The sequence below is a fragment of the Ranitomeya imitator genome, chromosome 6 (genome assembly GCF_032444005.1).
Source record: "Ranitomeya imitator isolate aRanImi1 chromosome 6, aRanImi1.pri, whole genome shotgun sequence".
Classification (NCBI taxonomy): Eukaryota; Metazoa; Chordata; class Amphibia; order Anura; family Dendrobatidae; genus Ranitomeya; species Ranitomeya imitator.
The window spans coordinates 46,120,264-46,143,603 of NC_091287.1; the positions used below are offsets into that span (position 1 = coordinate 46,120,264).

Genomic DNA, 23,340 nt, shown 5'->3' on the forward strand with positions numbered 1-23,340 from the left:
CATATACAGACATTACAGCATGGGATCGCAGCTGGTTCTTTCTGTGAGGTAAAACAGGCAGGGAAATGTTTTGCCTCATAAAAAAAGAATCAGTCCCCCGATATATGATGTCGAAGGACAGAAAGATCCAGCGTGTCCGATTTCAGTCAATCCTTTTGTTTTCTACAATATAAGCTGCTTCCAAAGACGTCTGTCTCAGCTCTATCGACCAACTGAGCGCTCTTGTGCGATGGACAAGATAGCTGACGACCGAACGATTGGGAAAACCATAGTCCAGCCAGCAGCTATATAGACTTATGTATATGGGGCCTTATGGGCGCTGTTTTCCTTACATCTTTTTACCAACCTCACAGATCAAAGCACAAGCTAGACCAGACAAAATAATTTCCCTAATCCTAAAAAAACAGATCCCTTCTAAAAAAAAAAAATGTCCTACATTCAATTGTTTGGCTGCCATTAGTAACTGATTAACTTTTTTACTGAATAAGGTTTTATATTAAAAGGCACATCATTTTTGTCTACTTTACAATCCCATTGTAATTATTCTAAATCTAAAAATGTCATTTTGATTTATCAATGCTACAAGAAAATGAAAATAAAAATTTAAGCCAAATTTGTTTTCAAAATTCCCATTAGCATTTATGTTATGATGTAAAAAATAATTTTTTTGTAATATTAATATTTTAATACATATATTTTCTAAATAATCTTTTTCTTTTTTTTTTCTAGGTTCACCTATGAAATTGCTCCCGTGTTTGTACTGTTAGAATATGTCACCTTAAAGAAAATGAGAGAAATTATTGGGTGGCCTGGAGGAAGTGGTGATGGAATATTTTCTCCAGGTACAAAAATTATCATATAAAAATCTAAAATAATATCTCTGGAAAAATGTCTCTGTTATCTGGAGTACCAAACGTAATGGAGTTCTATTTTGAACATAACTCCTGACAGTCTATGAATTTAATTTAGAAAGAAGTTTACAGCCCTCAAAGCAAGCTGCGTATTACCATGAGCATAAATTGTGCTCTGTAGGAAGGATAATCAGATGAGACATTTGCCTTGCAGTTCTAAATGCTCCTACTACTCACACACTGAAAAAAGAATTTGTAGGAGCTTCAGTACAAAGGACACAAGCTATATACAATTAAAGGGGTAATCAAAGGACATGACAATTAGCGTAAAACGCCATGTGTGCAGCACAGAGATAAGAGCAGCTAGTCATTATTGAGGAAGAGGGTATGGGCTGCTCAATATAGTTGTTTTTGTTTTTTTTTTTAGATGATTTTTAAATAATGTAACTTTTTTTTTTTGTTCTAAAGCTCGCCAGGTAAATCTATATATTAAATTTATCTGTAAACTATAAAAATGACTCTGGTTAGCTATCCAGGCCACGACCTTGACAAAAGGGCATTTTACTTCAAGCTCTATTTTAGTGTAATGTTGTGTGGTTGACTGTGGTTAGAAAAAAAAGGTATTTTTGGTTTTGCTTTTCATTAATAGTCACATAAAAGATCATATTTCTCTTTTCTGTAGCTCATTTGTCAGCTTTTCTGTATAGACTGGGAGGTATTGAGCAGAGTCATCTCATTATCACTAGAGCGTGGGTGATATATTGTCACTAGTGATGAGCGAATATACTCGTTACTCGAGATTTCTCGAGCATGCTCGGGGGTTCTCCGAGTATTTTTTAGTGCTCGGAGATTTAGTTTTCCTTGCCGCAGCTGAATAATTTACATCTGTTACCCAGCAAAAGTGTTAGGTGTCAAGTTCCCACCGCTGCACAGGGGAAATCTCGAGCCACCTCCGCTGCGGTCTGCCATTCTTCTTCAGCCGCAGTGGAGCCTGCTCAGCGGAGACGTCGGTCCCAGCGCCTGGCTCAGTTAGATACTCTGCGCTTGGTTACTGCTGATCTTCCAGGCTCAGCCATTGTAACCAGCACTGTTCAGCAGCGAGCAGATGCTCCTGGGACTAAGTCCTGCTTTTCCTCTACTGAGCATGCCCAAGGGATGACCTCTCAATGGAGGTCGGGGGTCACATGCTCAGGTCCTGAAGCAGTTCCTATTGGACCACTAGGAAGGTCCTGGAGAGCTTTCTCTATAAAAGGTTCGCATGGCCGCATGGCCAATGCGCTAGTATCAACTTATGTTCTTTTGTGTATGAGCTTAGCTACTTTGTGGTCTGTGTCAGCATGTGTTCAGGGTCGGCTGTATAGCCACTATAATTCCGGCACCTCCGGAGAGGAGTTTGTGTGTGTGAATTTAGGGCTGGTGTATAGCCACTAGAATTCCGGCACCTCCGGAGAGGAGTTATTTGTGTGCTGTTGCTGACTGTATGGCCACTGTGTGCTACCTGCTCCATTAGTGAGCTGTGATCCTCTGTGAGGTTAACAGAGCACAATGTTACCTTTAATCCCAGTGACTTTGTGAAGCAACAGAGTTAGCTTCTATACAGACTGGGTGACGGAACCCGTGTCTATTCAGGCGTAGTACCGCCATATTGTGCCGCCATTTACTAGCAGCAGGTTCCACTCCTGCACAGTGGACCCCGGACTGTGAACGCATACTATCTCCATATTTACTCGGTGCCTTCCACCAGCCCTAACAATAAGTACATGTGGGGTTGCCCAGCAACCAGGCAACCCCCACATCTACTTATGCTGGGTAACAGATGAAAATCATTCAGCTGCGGCAAGAAAAACTAAATCTCCAAGCACTAAAAAATACTCAGAGGACCCCTGAGCGTGCTCAGGAAATCTCGAGTAACGAGTATATTCGCTCATCACTAATTGTCACAAATTGCACTGATACCAATTGGTGTGCAATTAAACGTAACGAGCATTTAGAACATTCTATCATATAACATTACATCTTAGGATATACTATAACAATATGATTGTGGGGTTTCAGATTTCTGACTACTGTTCATCCAGAAAATAAGGTTCCTCCATGTTTTCTCCTACATACAAGTGCTTTTAGCCTCTCTCGGTGTGTGAGCTCATACAGATGTCCATGCAAATTGGTCTGACCAACCAAAGCAATGCCATTACTGGTTTCAGCTCTCCCAACCCAAATGACAGCTTTACATTTGTCCGTGAGGCTGTACACACGAGTCGCGAGAGCCACAGCCAGTCTGTGCATTGCAATCCTTGCTTGGACCAATTTGTATGGACATCTGCATGAGCCTTTAGGAATTGTCACATACCCCATTGATGGGAATATGAATGGTTTGCAACCCAGGCTACAAAGAGCTGTGAGCCAAAATAGAATAAAGCACTTTAGGGGGTGTCACCGTTAAGATTTTTACACTTTTCACTACTTAAGGTGACAGTCAACCAATAAATTTTTCATTCTGTATGACACATGGATTCTGTACAATTGTCTCCTTTATATCTTTAAAATGTCTGAAGTGAAGCAATTGGGGTTCTTAGGCGAGAAGTCATATTTGAGCCCTGGTGCCTGAGTTAACCTAAAGGCTCCTGTGCCCCAGAATTACCAAATTTATAGATTGAGGGACCAGTTTCTTAGAGACTTTCTTGAATGGAAACTATACACATGAACCTGGAGTGCAACATAAAATCAAATGAGCCAATAATTTTTTTTGTGTCAATCCATATTAAAATATCCAAATTGCATGAATTTCAGGCATAATCATTGTTGAAAATTTGGGACCAGTTTTTTAAAACCTGACAAGTTTGTGGGGTTTTCTTATGCACTCATCTCGATAGTATACTGACAATGAAAAATTTGGGATTCTATGGATTTAAACTTGTCAATGAAAGGCATTATAAGATGAAGGTGTCCATCATTGTGACAAAAGGCAGATCATAGTCAAGCAAACTGCAGCACTATACAATGGTGGAACTCCTGTTAAACTGGTGGTGTCCTTATTAATATTATTAGGGATGGACTATAATCGCAGACGACCGGTTTGTGTGACATTGCTGTCTAAAGAAAATAAAATCAAAACTCCAGTGGGGGGCAGACATTATTGGCAGTGTAATGTCAATGCCTGGTCAGAAGTATTCTGATTTCTGGAGAACCATGCTGATGGGAGGGTGAGATTTTGCAAAATGATTAAGCAATGACTTGATGAACCCTGTCAAGGGCCAATAGTTCAGGTTGGTCAAGGTATTGTAAGGGTATTGATTTTTTTGCACACCCTTGCTCCTCTGTGGATGGACGTTTGGACTGAAGGGCTTACCTAATGGTTTCAACTCTTCATAGTAGATATTTACTCTATGGCAGAAAGACACTGCCCCTTGGCACAACCATCGTAAAGTCATGGTTTGGTTCCAGGAACATGACATAGAGTTTTTCTTACTTCATTGGCCTTCATTGTCATCGGATCCTAATCCTACAAAGTATCTCTAAGACAAAGTGGAACAGACTTTTCGGAGTATGTCAGTATCCACATCTAATTTACAGCAACTATGAGAAGCTATCCTGTCCACATGGGTCAATATTCTTGTAGAACAATTTCCCTACCTAATGGAATCTACGCCATGATGAATTGCTGAGGTTCTGAAGGCCAAAGGATGTCCAACATGTTGCTAGATAAATGTCTCTAATAAAGAGGGCATTTAGTATAAATGGCACAAGGAAAGTGGAGACCCTTTGTTTTGCCTATGTAGCAGATTACAACCCCTCAAGCTTCTAATGAAAATTGTTTAATCGATCACCATATTATATTTCCAAAAAGTCACCCAAAGTTCATTTCTGAATGTTAAAACTATCTATAGGTGAATATCCGGGATGATGTCTTTACACACAGTGGACAATTTATTATCTGTATTACGAACATTTTAATGTAAATTACTATTAATATTACTTTGAGGCATAGGAGATGTTTCAGGAGCATTTGGTGTAAAGAAAAAACTCTTTTCTAATACATTACTAGAACATTAATAGCAATCCTTTGAAATCTTTATCAATTATGACTTCAAAGAGCATCTCTCATTCTGGTGGACCCAGCATATCCATACACCAACGCCCATGGATTTTTCAAAAATTCTATGTGCTATTTGGTTTTTCCTGTGCTGGTGCTGCAAAAGAATTTACTGGGCATCTCAGCATCAATTTTAGGAATCTCTTGTAACAAAAGAGATTGGAAATTTGAGGAAACTCAGGATCATAAACCATTCCTTCTTGATTGCTTTGGTATTTCTGTACACTATACTGTATATTCTGCTTTTAAAAGAACTATTTCCTTCTGTGCATTATGTTAAGCCTTTTGGGCTAGCTTAATATATCCTGAGTGCTTTGCATGAACTAATTTTCCAAAACCCTTATAGTCTTTTTTCCATTACTAATTATTTCCCTATGAGCCTTTTCCATGCATGAGACTGTGATATTCTACTCTCAGATGTAGGCAGACGATATCCTGAGGATACCCCCTGTCAGCTACATTGCTCGTTCATCTGTATTACAAAGAGTTCCTCAGAATATCAACTGCGCAGCAATTACAATAATTTAAATATGTATGCCCCCAGGATATGCAATATGGCCAAGTCATCAAGTTGTCTTTATCAGGGATAGCCATTTACATTTACATACCCCCACCAGCAATGTGTGACTCACTATTAAAATAAAGCTGAATTTATCCTGCTAGCCTGTCCAGCCTGGGTAACTAGTCATTATTGACTAGTTATGCACACAATGTTCATGCACTTATCTGATTGCATATATTGGGGAAATCCCAGAATACATTTCAACATTTCCCTTGTTCCGTATTACAGACTACCTTTCACCAAATTTTTCATGTGGAACTGGACACATGATGTAAGAACAGAATAAACCTTTTTTTATTCAACTCTCCTTTATGGAGATATTAGCAATCAAAGTATTCGGCATCTAAGTAATTAACATGTTAAGTCAAAGTGGGAGTTATCAGATAGCTTTCAGTGAGGGTGTGTACTTCTTCTCCTTGTATGAGTTGCCCAATCACGAGCAGGCAGCAACACAGCAGAAAAAGAACACGCCCCACACTATAGCTTAGATTTTTCAGTATGTAAGATATAAGGATACCATTCTGATTTCCTGGCCTAACCTCTTGTATAATTAGAAAGTGCTCAGAGATTAAAGCAAAGATGACTCACACTTTTTCCAATAAGGTCCCTGTGGGAGGAGGGGCACACACAGTTGAGTTTGATGGTGACACATTTCATTATATTCTATCATCTCTCCTCCTCTCACATCACTGTCAGCGCTGGGGTATTGCACCCTACCACCCACACTGCTGCCTGTCCAGAGGTGTGTCATTAACCACACGTATGTCTATTCTGCTCAATAGCTGCTTTGAGCACTACAGACATAAGTGTAACTCATCTTCCGACAAGCAGTGAGGGGTAAAGGACAAATTAGCATTTCAAACTCTATGGAGCTCAAATACTCTTGATTACGTTATTTAAGTTATCCATTAATGGACTAGCTATATTTGGCTCTCGTACACTAAATTTACTAAAAATTGATCAAAATATTACCTATGTCCAAAATAAGCAAGTTTAAAATATTCCATAACAATACCGTATGCAAATATTAAGAAGAAAAAAATTGTACATTTAATAGGGCTTAAAAAAATCAAACGTTAAAGGGTTGGTCCGAAACTAAAAAATTGTTTAATCCTGAATGTCTATTCAATGTCATATGACATCACTTGTGGGGGGCAGTTCTGGTCTATGATTTTCCTGCACATCATCTACTCTTCTTAAAGTGAGCACCGACAGTGCGCTCTCTTGCTGACTCATTACTTTTGATCAGAGGTAGTGGGCAAGCGCACTGTCAATGTAGATATTGCGTAGTGACAAGAGTCTACTGAGCATACGTCCCAATTGTCAACTTACGAATGCTCAGTAGAGCATGGACTAACCCAGGCATTGAAACAAACTTTGCTGATGATGCTTCGTTTCGGGGGGGGGCAGAGGCTGCAGCAGTTTCCTCAGCCCCCTGATGTCGACTTGTTTGACTATCCCATCTTGCACTGAGATTGTCAAACGAAGCTTCATCAAGCAGATGTAGTAAAAATAAAAATAAAGAAGTTAGATAGAGTAATGAGGGAACTGTGGGGACTTTTTAAATAAAGTATATTAGAAATTAATTTAATTATGACATTAAATAGATAGGAATTTACCATTAAAATACATTTTTGTTTCGGACCACCCATTTAAGGCCTATACCTAATCTTGATCAGTAGAGTTGATCTCTGTGACCTTTCCAATAAGCACAATAAGGGAGCACAGTCATTGAACATTGGGTATTCTGATGATGGATCCCGACAGATGAAACCTCGATGGCCTTAATGACAAGCCAATCAATCAATTAATCAATGTTTAAAGGGGTTGCCCCCATTTTTATTTAAGAAATCATGCTGAGGCTACGATTTTGTGACATACTAATAAATAAATATAACACATTCTCTTCCTTTGTAAAACTGGCTCTTAAAGACCTTGTACACTTTATCTTTACTTTAAGAAATATTTTTGGGGGTTCTGATTTGTGGTACTAACTAATACATAAGTATTAAAGTTTCTCTTTCTACACTTGCTTTCCTCACAGACTACACAGCTTTTTTGCTCCCTATATTAGGTGGTTAAAATTAATTCCTAAAAAAGACAGTACTCTTACAATGCCCCTCACCTACCGTAATTATTCCTAAAATAAAGATAATTAAGTGCTAGAGAAGTGGTTGAAATGAACATTTCTGATACATTTCTGAGCTATATTTTACCTAGCAATATTATGCATCTCTGTGTAAGAATATAAATTTGTATTTGCACTTCGTTTTATTGAACAATGCATTAATGGTTTAATGGAAAAGTAACATTGTATTACTGTGGACTCCAGGTGGTGCCATATCTAACTTGTATGCTATGTTGATTGCACGTTTCAAGATGTTCCCAGAAGTTAAAGAGAAAGGAATGTCAGCAATCCCAAGACTGGTTGCCCTCACATCAGAACACGTATGTCACTTTTTTTATATTGTATTTCTAAGAAATTCTATAAATATTCTACCCTGTAGTTTTTAAACAAATACTTGGCTTTTATTAAATCATGTACAGTGCCTTGAAAAAGTATTCATACCCTGTGAACTTTTCCCTATTTTTTTTACGTTACACCGACAACCTAAAATGTATTTTGTTTGGCTTTTATGTGATATATCAGCACAAAGTAGCAAGAATTTGTGAAGTGTCAAGGAAATGATACAGGTTTTTCAAATTATTTGAGAAATGTAAATCTGAAAATTGTGATATGCATTTGTATTCAGCCCCCCTGTAGTCTGATACTTTGTAGGATCACCCCTCGCTGCAATTACTGCTGCAAGTCTGTTGGGGTACATCTCTACCAGATGACATTTTTGCCCATTCTTCTTTGCAATCTACCTCTAGCTCTGTGACATTGGATGTAGACGTCTGTGAACGGCAATTTTTAAGTCTTCCCACAGATTGTCAATGGGATTTAGGTCTGGAATTTGTCGTGACTATTCATACACGTGAATATTCTTTGTTCTAAACCCTCCATTGTAGCTCTGGCAGTATGCTTGGGGTTGTTGTCTTGTTGGAAGGTGAACCTATGCCCCAGTCTCAAATCTTTTGCAGTCTTTAACAGGTTTTCCTCCACAATTGCTCTGTATTTTGTTTCATCCATCTTCCCATCAACTCTGACCAGTTCCTGCTGAAGAAAAACATCCACACAGCATCATGCTGCCACCGCCATGTTTGATGGTGGTGATGATGTTTTCAGGGTGATGGGTACAGTTAGTGTTCTACCAGGTATATAGCATGTTGCATTTAGCCCCAAAATTTCTACTTTGGTCTCATCTGACCAGTTTGACCAGAGCACCTTCTTCCACATGCTAGCTGCATCCTCCACAGGGATATTTTCAAGTTATAAACAGGACTTTTTATGGCTTGCTTTCAAACATGTCTTTCTTCTTGCCACACTTCCATAAAGAACTGATTTATGGAGTATACATAAATTTCCGGTGGACAGATTCTTCCATCTGAGCTGTAGACCTCTGCAGCTCCTCCAGAGTTACCCTAGGCCTTTTGGCTGCTTGTAATTAGTGCTCTCCTTTCTTGGGACGTCAGATTAGGTGGAGGTCCATGTCTTGGTAGGTTTACAGTTGTGCCATACTCCTTCCAGTTTTGGATAATGGATTTAATAGGGCTCTGTGAGATGTTCAGAGCCTGGGATAGTTTTTATAACCTAGCCATGCCTTATTCTTCTCAACAGCTTTATCCTTGATCTGTCTGGTGTGTTGCTTGGCTTTTATGATGCTTTTTGATCCTTAATGTTCTCAAACAAACCTCTTAGTCTTTCACAGAACAGCTGTAGTTATACTGAGAATAACTTACACACAGGTGGACTCAATTTAGTAATTATGTGATTTTGAAGGCAATAGGTCACTCAGGATTTTATTTAGGGGTATTAGACTACAGGAGTCTGAATACAAATCTACGTCACAATTTTCAGATTTACATTTTTAAAATAATTAGAAAATCACAAATCATTTCCTTAGCACTTTACAAATGCTTGCTACTCTGTGTTGGTATATTACATAAAATCCAAATAAAATGCATTTTTAAAAATGCCTCAGCCCGCTCTAAAATAATTACAGAAATCATACTCGTCGTCTTCGATCCCCACAGGTCCCATTCCTATGCTTATATGGTTCCTACTGGTCTTTGCCTCCTATCATCAACACACCAAGTATGGCTGGAAATACCTCCTTAGCAAATCAATGGCTATGATTTATTCATTTTTTTATTTGAAAAAGATTTTAAATATATTTCCTACCCCCCCTTCATAATGTTGAGCCTACCAGCTGTAAGTAACCAACCCAAGCAACAAGTCCCAGTATTGGGTTGTCGAATGCAACATTATAAAAAAAATACCCAAATATTTTAATATTCGTTAGCACAAAAATAAATATGGTTTCTAAGACCCATAGTAAAAGTGTAATTTTACTTCATCTCGAAAAAATATTATTTCTTTTATATTGAATATATCATTTAGAAGTTTGTGAAATAGCAAATTATATGAATTCAGAATGAGAAGAAGAGGGCGAGCTACAGTGAGGCATTATGCCTCATCTCAGCTTGTATTTGGAATATCAATGTGCCTGATAGATGTGATTTTCTCTATTATGGCTCCACCATTTACTGAAATACCAAAGGAAAAAAGTACTTATTAGAGTTTCCTTTGCTCTCTAGCAGTAATCAAACAAAAACTGGTTGACACGTAGAAAAGAACATTGAGACACGAGAGTGCCTCAACGAGCTCGGTGAATAGTACTTGTAATCAGAGTTCTTGTTATGTAAAATTGCGGAACTGAAGCATTTTAGTATTTTGCTGACCTCAATTGCCACCGCTGCTCTCCATTTACATAAGCCATTAAGACTTGTCCATGAACTCACATGAGGTTCTGCAGGGGTTGAGAGTAAGCCGTGTCTACATGCAAGCAATTATCCCCTGTCTAAGCTACATGCAATTATTATTATTATTATGTATAATCATTTGTGTCACTGCACAAAAATGACGAAAAGCCATAAAGTTTTAATCATTTTTAGATTTTCCACATCTTTGAATGAACCATTAAAATTAAAAGAAAACTGATAGATGTGAGTTCAATAAAAACAAGAAGGTACAAAGTAAAAAAAGGTTATGTTCGCAAAGGGTGGACGGGTCGTAAAATTTTTTGTCGGAAGTAAAAAAAAAAAACTCTGCATAATATTATAGTAGCAGCAAAATGCATAACATTTTAACCAATCTCATCCACTTATTTTGGAAAGAAATCAAAGTTGAAGTTAGCATGCAGAGACCTGCCATAAATACACCCAGTGTGAACATACACTTAAGTGCGCCTGAAGCCAAGAAAAATACACCCTGCTTCATTGGACTTATGCCCGAGATAGACATCAAAGGTGCAAGTTTGAATACATGTGGGGGTTACCTGTTTGTAAGGAAATGCCCACATGTATTCGAGCTGTCTAGCAGCCGCAAATCATAAACTAAATCTCCGAGCACGCTAAAATACTCGGAGACTACCCGAGCATGCTCAGAGAAACTCGAGTAACGAGCATACTCGCTCATCACTAATCGTTACCCCTGACTTCTGGTCAATCAGACGTTGCAATCACAAGATGGCGGAATGGGACCGGAGCAGAGGGGTGCTTTAAGAAAAGCATTCATACACGCATGACTATAAAATCAAGAAAGCACCTGGTTGGATTCTAACAAGGACAACAAGAAAAAAACAATAGGACTTCTGACAGAGAGAAGACGTGTGAACTATTTTTAAATGAATCTTTTTACTGACTGGTCAAATGAATAACTTGACATTCTGTAAATTTTTGCTATTTCCAGACCTCCCAAAGACTTAAAACATCAGGACAGTCCGCGTTGTACTCTGCAGTGATGTTCTAAAATGTAATTACAAAGTCGGCATCTGCACATGATCATGTAGCTGCAGGACCAGGGAGATGGCTGTCACACCTAGCTGGACTCTGCGTAGAGAAGGCAGGGGTGGTTTATAACCATCTCTGCCTGCTCAATCATTGAACAATCGCTGTGTGTACAGTATACGAAGTGGTAACAGATCTTTCTCCTCCAGGCCGAGGTAGCAGGAGCTGCAAGGTCCTGACAGACACAGACCAAGTCTACTGTGCAACCAGGATGATAAAATTGCTCCGTACCTGGGGCTATTATACCAGCCACCATTATACAGAAATAAGATTTTATAAAAAATAAATTAAAAAAAAACACTACCAATCGAAATCTCTGTTACTAGGCTGGCTCCCATTGAAAAAAAAAGAAAAAATGTCCGATTTATAAAAGTAACCGTTAAAGTCGAATAAAACTTAAATGTATTTTAGTGCTCCTTTCTGATGATAAACCTTTGCTTTTAAAAATATGGAAAAATAGACATTTATTACCCTTTTTTTCCACTGATATCGGCCAACATTGACATCAGAGAAAAAAGTCTGAAAATGACATAGAAATTAGGCCACACGTATCACGAGAAAAAGTTGCAAAAAAGTATATGAATATCCAAACTAGAAAACAATTTAGATCTCTAAAAACATGTACAAAAAGAAACAAACCCAAAAAATTGAATGGTCAGGAATGGGGAAAAATTAACTGGCTTAAAGCTTGCGTTCATGGACAAACCTCTTTAAGGGCATGGCAAGCATAACTTCTGTCTTGGAACTTACATTTTAGCAAAATTAGGTCACTGCTGGGGCTACAAAATCTAAAGTAAAGATCCATAGTGCAGCATTTAATTTTAGCAGTGGCAATTTGGAGGCCAGAAAACATGACAGGTTCCCTTTAAAGGTGTGATTTGTATTTATTGATGCTTTTATTTTTATTTTTTTAGCTGGTATCCAACACATTTTCCTATATTCTGCATTCTGTTCCAAACGTCACTGCATATTACACATCACTATGGTTTAGCAGTTATATAGATACGCGGTTCAATAGGTTAGATCAGCTTATTTGATGGAAGAAAGCTATTATCTGCTATAAATACAACGAACTGATCACGATTACGTTCTTTTCCAGAGTCACTTTTCAGTAAAGAAGGGAGCGGCAGCCTTGGGAATTGGCACAGACAGTGTGATTCTTATCAAGTGTGATGAAAGGTAGGCAAGAACCCGGAAACGCAATTTAACGCAAGAGATTAAAACTTAAGTCCTTCACCGATTAAGGTCACAGAGACGTAAAATATCGAGCGGAGGTAGCAGTCACTGAATGTATTCCCTTTAATGAAGTTTTGTACCCAAAAAAAAGAATGAACTCAATTTACCTTGGAAACTGAAGTTTCTTGTACTGTGTGGCTCAGTTACGTGGCCAGTTGCGAGTTGAAAGACAAATGTTTATTCAGTTCTTCAAAAATCCATTTTGGTCGGTGAATCGCTTATGATACTTCATATTTCTAAAAAGAGGCCATACTTACTGATAAAATGGCAGAATAAAACGATGTTTACCAGTACACGACCCACAAGTGTTAGAAATGTACACAGATAAGGACTCTAAATGTAGTGGACCATATAGGCTAATAGCTTCATGGTCATCATGGCGAGATGGTGTATGCAAACTACCGACACCCCATTCTCCGCCTCCAACAAAAAACCCCACAAAATATTGTTCAAAAAATAGGCAAAGACAATCAAAATTAAAAATATATTAGATTTTATTAACACATTATAAACCACACTATAAAAGATATAAAAACATGATAGATAAATATAATATAGAAAATGAAGGAGCTGAAGGACAGGTGTGCAAAATAATTAAACTATCAATTCATAATAATTGTCCAAGTGATGCAATGTGAGACAACATGTATCAATAAATGTAAGTAAGAGCAAGACCACGGCATAAATAAAGGCATAAGGAAATCATAAGAAAAGTGCTGCGTGCAAAATATAATGTTCATACATGATCTGATCAGATAAAAAATAATAATTAAAAAGTTGATATATCAAACAGAGTCAATTTCTTTTACTTCACCCCAATTTTCACCATCATGAAAGGAGCCAGTGAAAGCGGCATTATAATAACCAACTACCTGCATGGCGACAGTATTACCTGTGTGGTTAGGGAAAACAGACTTCCATATAGATGGGGGAAAGGGGACATCAGTGTGTGCACCTATCCATAAAGGATGTTTATGGATGGTTCCTGTAAAAGGGGGGTTAGGTATATCAGATATTAGATGTTAATATTCTAATACCGTATTCTTTCTTTACTCATGAGGGTTATCTAGTTTCCCACCTTTTTCCTTGTACTAAATTATATATATTACTTTGCACATACACGCGCTGATTAGATGACACTTTGCTACAGTAAAATATAATAAATTTATTGACTAACAAGACTACGCTTAAATCACGATAAAACACTTTAATATTAACAAATGTCTGTACATATACAAATCAATATGAAATCCATGTACTAATTTATACACAGTTGCAACACATGAAAACGCCCATAAAAATACCTTATCCCACTCACTTATAAAGACACACAACACAAGAAGGCACCCCCCACTGTGACGGGACTGACTGTCCCTATTAGTAAGGGGACACAGGGATATACTGTAACACAAAGAGGGTTTGGAGTATAATAAAGGGTTAGGGTGCAAATAGGGGAAGACAGAGGAGTAGGGTTTGAGACTTATGAGGATCTGGGTCTGCTTGTGGTCCAGGAGATGGTTCTGGAGGATTCTCTTGTACCTGTGTGTTGGTTCACTGTCAGTGTCCTCAACTCTCTTGGTGACCTGCTCTTCTTAGTCCTCCTGAGCTCCGTGCATCTCCCCAGGTCCTGCCTATCTCTCGAGCTACAGAGGGGAAAAAAGAATTTAGTCAGCCACCAATTGTGCAAGTTCTCCAACTTAAAAAGATGAGAGAGCCCTGTAACTGACATCATAGATAAACCACAACTATGAGAGTCAAAATGAGAAAACAAATTAAAAAAATCACCTTGTCTGACTTGGCAAGATTTATTTAGCAAAATTATGGTGGAAAATAAGTATTTGTTCATTAACAAAAGTTAATCTCAATATTTTGTTACATATCCTTTGTTGGCAATGACAGAGGTCAAACGTTTTCTGTAAGTCTTCACAAGGTTGGCACACACTGTTGGTGGTATGTTGGCCCATTGCTCCATGCAGATCTCCTCTAGAGCAGTGATGTGTTGGGCCTGTCGCTGGGCAACACGGACTTTCAACTCCCTCCAAATGTTTTCCATGGGGTTGAGATCTGGAGACTGGCTAGGCCACTCCATGACCTTCATATGCTTCTTATGAAGCCACTCCTTCGTTGCCCTGGCAGTGTACTTGGGATCATCCATGTTTCATCTTCAATGCCCTTGCTGATGGAAGGAGGTTTGCACTCAAAATCTCATGATACATGGCCCCATTCATTCTTTCATGTACAAGGATCAGTCACTCTGGTCCCTTTGCAGAGAAACAGCCCCAAAGCATGATGTTGCCACCCCCATACTTCACAGTAGGTATGGTGTTCTTTGGATGCAACTCCGCATTCTGTCTCCTCCAAACATGATGAGTTTTGTTTCTACCAAACAGTTCTACTTTGGTTTCATCAGACCAAATGACATTCTCCCAATACTCTTCTGGGTAATCCAAATGCTCTCTAGCAAACTTCAGACAGGCCCGGACATGTACTGGCTTAAGCAGGGGACACGTCTGACACTGCAGGATATGAGTCCCTGGTGGTGTAGTGTGTTACAGATGGTAGCATTTGTTACGGTGGTCCCAGCTCTATGCAGGTCATTCACTAGGTCCCCCATGATGTTCTTGGATTTTTGCTCACCGTTCTTGTGATCATTTTGACCCCTCGGTTTGAGATCCTGCATGGGGCCCCAGATCGAGGGGAATTATCAGTGGTCTTGTATGTCTTCCATTTTCTTATTATTACTCCCACAGTTGATTTCATCACACCAAGCTGCTTGCCTATAGCAGATTCAGTCTTCCCCACCTGGTGCAGGGCTACAATTTTGTTTTTGGTGTCCTTCAACAGCTATTTGGTCTTCACCATAGTGAATTTTGGAGTGTGACTGTTTGAGGTTGTGGACAGGTGTTTTTTATACGCATAACAAGTCCAACAGGTGCAATTACTACAGGTAATGAGTGGAGGACAGAGGAGCCTCTTAAAGAAGAATCATGCATGTTTTTAGGTGACCAAATACTTATTTTCCACCATATTTTGCTAACTAAATCTTGCCAAATCAGACAAGGTGATTATCTGGATTTGTTTTCTCATTTTGACGCTCATAGTTGTGGTCTACATATGATGTCAATTACAGGCCTCTCTCATCTTTTTAAGTGGGAGAACTTGCACAATTGGTGGCTGACTAAATAGTTTTTTGCCCACTGTATCTTTTTATCTACATTTCAGTCATTGACTATAATGTGTCCTTTACTGATGGTTCTACTCGCCTTATTTTTATTGAATATTTTTGTATTTTTATCAAATATGGAAAGTTTTAATTTGCCATCATTGTAATGTGAAATTTATGGCTGTCACCAAGCCGCTACCACAGGTGTGATGTGGGGGCACAAAGGAACTGGTTTTGTGAATGAAAACAATCATCTCCGTGTGTATTCGATCACAAATTCCTAACAGTTTTACCATGGCCTTAGGATACAAAGCTAAAAAGTTGTGGATCTAATTGTGTTGATGACTTCATGTCCCTATGTATAAACACCTGACCACCCTTCATCCAGGGCCAAATGTAGAAATGTCACAAGAATTCCCTGAGCTGTTGTGAATATGCTAAAAACAAACTAACACTTTCCAGGTGTGGTGAAAAGCTGACACCAAGAATGTGAAAGCAAATACGGTACTTCTATAAATTTAGTATCTATCGATGTATATACATATAAAATCTATATATACCTATCCGCACATACATTAAAATATTGAAAATATTGCTGATTTCTACACGTCACCTTACAATACCCAATAGTTATAGATACAATGTATACATACAATATTATGCAGAAACTTTTAGGCAAGAGTGAAAAAGTTGCTGCAGAATGCTTTCAAAAATATGTGCGTCAATATTTTATTTTTTATCAATGAACACAATTCAAAGTGAATGAACAAAAGAGAAAACAAAATCACAACAATATTTGGTGTGACTGACCATCTTTTGCCTTCAAAATAGCTTCAATTTTTTTAGGTACTTTCAAAAGGTTTTTAAAGGAACTTGACAGGGAGATTGTTCCAAATATCTTGGGGATCTAACCACAGATCTTCCATGGATGTAGAAGTGAGCAAACACTTCTGTCTTTCCTTGTAATCGAACAAAGACTCAAGTTGGGCTCTATGGGATCATATCGTCAATACCAGGACTTCTTGTTCCTCTTTACATTGAAGATCGATCTTAATCAATATGTCTGTATGTTTGAGGTCGTTCTGCTGCTGCAGAATACATTTGGAGAAAATCAGATGCCTTCCTTACTATATTGCATAGTGGATTTCTCAACTTTGAGGACACCACTAATACTGACCGAATTTCCAGCTTTGTTTTCTGAATTTCAGCCAGATACCTGCAAGGACCTTCCACCATGCTTCACTGTTCCTGCAGACCCTCATTATTGTGCCACACTCCAGGCTTTCAGAGAACAAATTACCTTTCATTACATCCAAATATTTCACATTTTGACTCATCAGTACCTGGTGCCACTCCTCTGCACCCCAGTTCCTATGCTTTCATGTATAGTTGAGTCACTTGGCCTTTTATATATGTGGAAGGAATGGCTTTTTCACCAAAATTCTTCCATGAAGACCATTTTTACCCAGACTTCTCCCAACAGTAGATTAGTGAATACGGGTCCTGTAGGTTGCTGCCAGTCCAGAGTTGATGGCACTGCTGGACATCTTCCAATTTTGAATGGAAGTAACATGATGTTTCTTTCATCTGCTACACAAAATTTCCTTGGCCGACCTCTATGTCTATGGCTGTAAAAGCTGCCATTTCTGTGGTGTCGTCAATACGAAAAAAATACAGTCGGATACATATCCATCATGCACTACCCTCAGAGATTCATCTGACAAGCTCTAAATTTATTCTGCAGCAGGAAAATTACCCCAAACGTACAACCAATGTCATTAACAACTAGGAAGAAGAACGAGGAGTCCTGGAACTAATGATATGACTGGGATTACACACCAGAACATGTTTCTTTAATGTTTTAAAAAAAATTATTTGTAATATATCCAATCTTGTTCACATCCAAAAATAGTTCTTGCCATATTTGACCATATTCAACTGCAGTGTTTATAGTAAAAAAAAAAATCTTTGTTTTTAGCTGGACTTGTAATGTGCCATACATCCATATCTTCTCCATGCTGAGATGCTGCATCTTGCAGACACTCAACCAACCATGCAGCATCTCAGCTTGGAGAAGATATGTATGCAGGCCACCATACAAGGCCAGCTAAAAAAACAAGTCAGACTCAACACCACTGGAAAATATGACGAAAGCAATTCTGAACATCTACATTAGATACTATATATACGGAACATGTTTAAAGCATTGTCCTGGCATGTAATGTTTTTTAAGAAAATGGGGCTTAGTGTCATGGCAGTGAAAGGCTGTGGAATTGATGCTTTCTGGTAGGTTCTCCTTGGTGTCCAGAAGGTCTGCCAACTCTCCTCTTTTACCAAGAGCTTCTTATGCATTTCAGGACTGTTGGCAAGTATATTACAGACCTTATTCAGGTTTTTATAAAGGATGGCATGCCTCACAACTTTGGGCACCCCCACCGATCAGTTGTTTGAAAAGGCCATGACCCTGCATCATCTTCATTGTCTACATTGGGTTAACACTGTTTAGTACTGCACATGTCAAACTTTATTTTGGCAAGTGGTTGTGCCTGGTATTACAGCTTTGTCCCATTCAGTTTAGCATGTGCTTTATGGGAGAAACACAAACTGCGAAGAAGCCAAAGCACTCGCTGGAGCTGCTCATCAAATATTTGATCACGAAGATACAGTCAGACGCGCACTGATCAGATCTGTGATTACACCCCCAATCCACAAAGGGTTGTCTCGGATGTTGGTGGGGGATGTTTAAGCTTTTCAACTTTATCTGATTTTTTTTTCTAGGCAACGAGGACAGTAAAATCTGTTCTACATCCTATAATTGCAGCCTTAATTCAAGTTATACAATAAGACATCTAATCTGCTCTGCCTATAATTATACCTTAATATTAGGTTTACAATGCTTTGAAGTTACATGCATGGATTTGTATCAATGCCATAGAAATTATTCTGGGCTTCTTTAGCTGCTCTTATTACGTTTTTTTTTTTTTTTTTTTATAATTTGGCCGAATCCTACATTTGAAATGTTTCATGGTTTTAATTACAGGGGAAAAATGATCCCATCTGATCTTGAAAGGAGGATCATAGAAGCCAAGCAGAAGGTATGCACCATTCAATTCTAAATACACCATTCATATACACTTTCCATGGCTGTAATATTTATCGGGAAACAGGGGTGGCTGCTTCTAGGAAGACGGGGATGTTTTGTCAGCACTGTGTATGACTAAACTGCTAAGTTCATCAACGTTGCGTGACCATTATACACTTATATTGATTTATGATGAAGTAGACAGTGGAGAGCAATGGCTTAGCTGATGAAAATAGTCAGAGCATGATGCAATCACATGCTGTATGTATCTTGATGAGTCTCTTTCCCTTTTCCAGGGGTATGTGCCGTTTTTTGTTAGTGCCACAGCAGGAACTACCGTCTATGGTGCATTTGACCCTCTTGTCGCCATATCTGATATCTGCAAAAAGTATAAGGTCTGGATGCACGTTGATGTAAGTACTGTTAATTGACAGGAATCAATAAGAATGCATTATAAATTGAACATCTTTTGTACCTTTTACTTCTTTATAAAGTTTCAATCTCTTTATTCTTAGCTGTATAGAGTAGACCCTAGTAGTGATGAGCGACCGTGCTCGGGTAAGATGTTGTCTGAGCATACTCGGGTTCTAACCACGTGTCTTCGGCGTGCTCAAAAAACATGTTCGAGTCCCCGCACCTGTATGTCTCACTGCTGTGTGACAGTCACAACAAATGCAGGGATCGCCTGTTTTATGGGCAATCCTTGCATGTGTTGCGGCTGTCAAACAGCAGCTAGACATGCAGGCGTGAGACTCGAACATATTTTAATCAATTGATCAACCCTGATCAGACAGGGTCTAATAAAGTAAAAATAAAATTATGTAAGAGACCTTTTAGGAACTTTTTTAGCAAAATAATAAGTAGATGGTAGAGACCTTGCTAAAATATTGGGGCTTAAAGGGAAAATAATGCTATTAATCTGCAGATATGAGGTTAATTTACAGATAATTAGCGAACCTGCACCGAGTGCCCCACTGTCGAGAGAAAATTAACTTCTTTCCTTCCAGCAGCCTTGTTCTTTCAGTCATAGGTTTGCGCTGGCACGCCTTCAGTCGCCTCTCTGTGCATATTGAGTGGCGGCTATAACCGTGCTTCTGGCATTGACTGGACTGACAGACAGCTCTAATGCTGAGCCGGCTGTCAGTCAGTGCTGGGGGCACGATCACAACCACCACTCTGCACGTACAAAGCAGTAATTGAAATCGCACTGGTGCCACCCTTGTGACTGAAAAAGCAAGGTTGCCAAGGGGAATAAAGTTAATTTCTTCCCGACAGTGGTGCTTTCAGTGTGGGCACCTCACGATGTCAGAACGCTATTAACCTGCAGATTAACCCCATATCTGCAGGTTAATAGCATTATTTGACATGACAGGTTCCCTTCAAAGGAGTTTGCTCTACTTTTTTTTTCTTCAGGAGCACACTGCTCCCAGTCCCAGCTTGGCAGGGGGTGGTGCACTTCTGAAGATTGACAGGTCAGACCAGCGGCATGGCTGCAACATTGGTCTGAATTGCTTTTCCATACTGCAAGGAGAGTTATCTTTGCTTCTGCTGCATCGGAGAAGTGCAGGGAAACTGAAGTCTTCCTTTTCTAGTGATCTGGCCAGCTAAAGATAGGCAGTTGTAGACTCTAAGGCCGGGATCACACATGCGAAAAACACTTTCGTGTCTCGCATGTGTGACGCCCAGGAGACCGGGATACCCAGCACCGGACCAATGGAGTCTGTCTCTTGAGGGGGATGTCACGGGTGGCTTGACCCGGTGCTGTGGCCTCAGGCAATGCACAGTGTAAGGGGTATCATGAGGGGACAGGCACTTACTTGATCAGCAGCAGGTTCTCCCAGCGGTGACGATCCCGATCCTGGATAGATGGCTATTGTCCAAATGAAAGGCTGAGGCACTGAAACGTTTAACCAGTTTACTTTAACATAAAAGGATTTACAACCAGTCCTGTCACCGGAGTCTGTATGGGAACTCTGAGTTACTTTGACCCTGCCGGGGTCTTCGCCTCTTATTGTGCGCAATTTCTGTGTGGCCCTGCTGCTGTATGTGAACTGGCTGCCGGCCCAATCTGTCCCCTCCGGGTCCTGGTTCGACGGGCAACCCGAGTCCTTTTATCGGTTTACCCCCTCTGGGAGTACCGCTGAACTCTGTGTCTGTTGCTGCGTCCGGCCCTAGTGAAGCTGATATCACCTCACGTTTTTCCGGTTGCTGTATTATATATAATGAATACAGCCACGGATCCGGTATCCGTCTTTGCGCCTGTTCTGGGTAGTGATTAATGCTACCCGGTTCTCACAATGTCCTTTTTCTCTATCCCTCTTCTCCTCAGGCCGGTGATTTAGGCCTGGTAACAGTCACAGGGCTGTTAGAGATTCAACTGTATGACCTCTCACTATCAGCTCCTTAGCCCAACTGCCATTTCTTCTCTCAGACCAGAATGGATCAAGGGGAGTCTCTGGAGCTCCCCCTTCTGGCCGGAGGTGGTAGTGCAGTCTTGCGATTTTAGTCTTTGTACTTACTGTCAGTAACTATTTTTGTGGCAAATACCCCTAGGGGTGCCACACATGTGAAATCCAAGCTCTGGCACCGGCACTTCGGAGCGGAGCGTGCGGCCGCATAGCAACACATGGAGCCGCACGCTCCGCTCTAAAGTGCCGGCGCCAGAGCTTGGATTTCACATGCGAGACACGGACGTGTTTCTCGCATGTGTGATCCCGGCCTAAAGCATAGATTCTGCAAATGTCGCACACTCCTCTGAGACTGTTGGGTGGCTGATAACTTAGTCAATGGGTTGGAAAGAGGTAAATTGGAAAGTTTCTTTTTTTTTAGCATTTTCAATGTTTTTGCAATTTTTAAAGTTTCGACCAACCATTTAATACGAGGACTGTTACGTGTTTTTCTACTTTGCGCTACCAACAGTGAATATGGTGGTCATTTTTCCTTCATATTTAGGATTCTTTTTTCATATTAGATTTCATGAGGTAATCCAGTAAGAACATTTATGCAGTTCTAAAAACATGTATGATGACAAGCGATGAATTACAGATGCAAAGGGTCGGAATGGCTATGAAATTTCAAAGACTTGATCCGCTACTTCGGTGAAATTATTAAGTTCATCAAAACATGGTTGATGTATAGTTGACACATTGTTAATGTTTTAATAACTATTACTCTTTAAATTGACTGATTTGTGATTTATTATTTGCATATGTCTGCAAAATGCCACATCAGTCAGTGGTCCAAATGGGAGACTCTTCAACTTGAGCAGTAAAATGAGAACCACTCGTAACCTCGGTGTTGTCTGCATGTCCGTAGTGAGTGCCACACAATGCTGTACATTTAGGCATAACTTAACGGTTATCATTTCATGCAAATAATTGCAGCCAGAAGAATGCAAAGGACCAACGCGACTCCTATAACAATTACTTACAATACTTATAACATCGTACGTCTGTTTTTGCAGGGAGCATGGGGTGGAGGACTGCTGATGTCGAGAAAACACAGATGGAAGTTAAATGGTGTTGACAGGTATGAACCATTTGTTTGTTCATGTCGGGCACGTTTTCATACATTAGCTGACGGCTGCAACAAAAGTGCAGTATAAACCATTTACTCTTGTGCAGCAAGGACGCTCTTATTTCCTTTGGCAACTTCCAACTCATTCATGTCACTAAGCTTTAGGAAAGCCTGCATGGTGACATTTCCTCTAGCCACTGCTGTTGTGGCTCCGTAGAGATTTTTTTAAAATTTTCCTGGCACTGATCTTGAAAAAAAAATAATTGGAATATTAAAAAAGGATTAAAGAAAAATGTTTAATGAGCGTACAAGGAAATACTATAAATTAATCAAAAGGGAAATTTGAAGAAAGAAGAAAACACAATAACCAAAGGACAAAGATACAGTATTTTTCATGATTTGTCTCATTTAGCTAAATTTTTCCTGTCCACTGTATCTATCTATCTCATATCTAAATTAAATTTAAAAAAAATTGAAGGCAGCACACCAGTAGGTAAAGATGCAGTTTGTTGGCCCATGTGCGACGTTTCGGTCGGTCCAAGATGTGGACCTTTTTTCAAGAAATCCAAAAGTGCAAGTGCATGATATTTATGGCAACTAAATTACATAGGTATTTAGCAGCAATTACACCAGTTCTATGCTATATCACAATCATATACATAAGGCATAGACATAATGTGATAATCAATATTCAATACAATGGGCATAATTTATAAAACGTACAAACATATAAGTAGATATTTACATCACTAACGTGATTGGTGATCATTGACAGCTGTAAACAATTGATCCAAAATATGACTCACCCCATTCATAGCCAAAAACAGTGCAGACAAATGGCGTGCTGATCAAACAATTGCGCGTGTCAGGAAGCACTAAAAGGAA

The 23,340-nt window shown here is 39.4% G+C and overlaps 1 protein-coding gene across 1 annotated transcript in view; it reads left to right on the forward strand.

Moving 5' to 3' along the window:
- Window positions 1-23,340, forward strand: part of GAD2 (glutamate decarboxylase 2) — a 117,826-nt gene that overhangs the window by 75,332 nt on the left and 19,154 nt on the right. Inside the window, exons 6-11 of the mRNA XM_069729593.1 lie at window positions 730-842; window positions 7,839-7,954; window positions 12,558-12,637; window positions 18,898-18,952; window positions 19,236-19,352; window positions 22,403-22,467. Coding sequence (XP_069585694.1) covers window positions 730-842; window positions 7,839-7,954; window positions 12,558-12,637; window positions 18,898-18,952; window positions 19,236-19,352; window positions 22,403-22,467 — 546 coding nt within the window. The remainder of the gene's footprint in view (window positions 1-729; window positions 843-7,838; window positions 7,955-12,557; window positions 12,638-18,897; window positions 18,953-19,235; window positions 19,353-22,402; window positions 22,468-23,340) is intronic.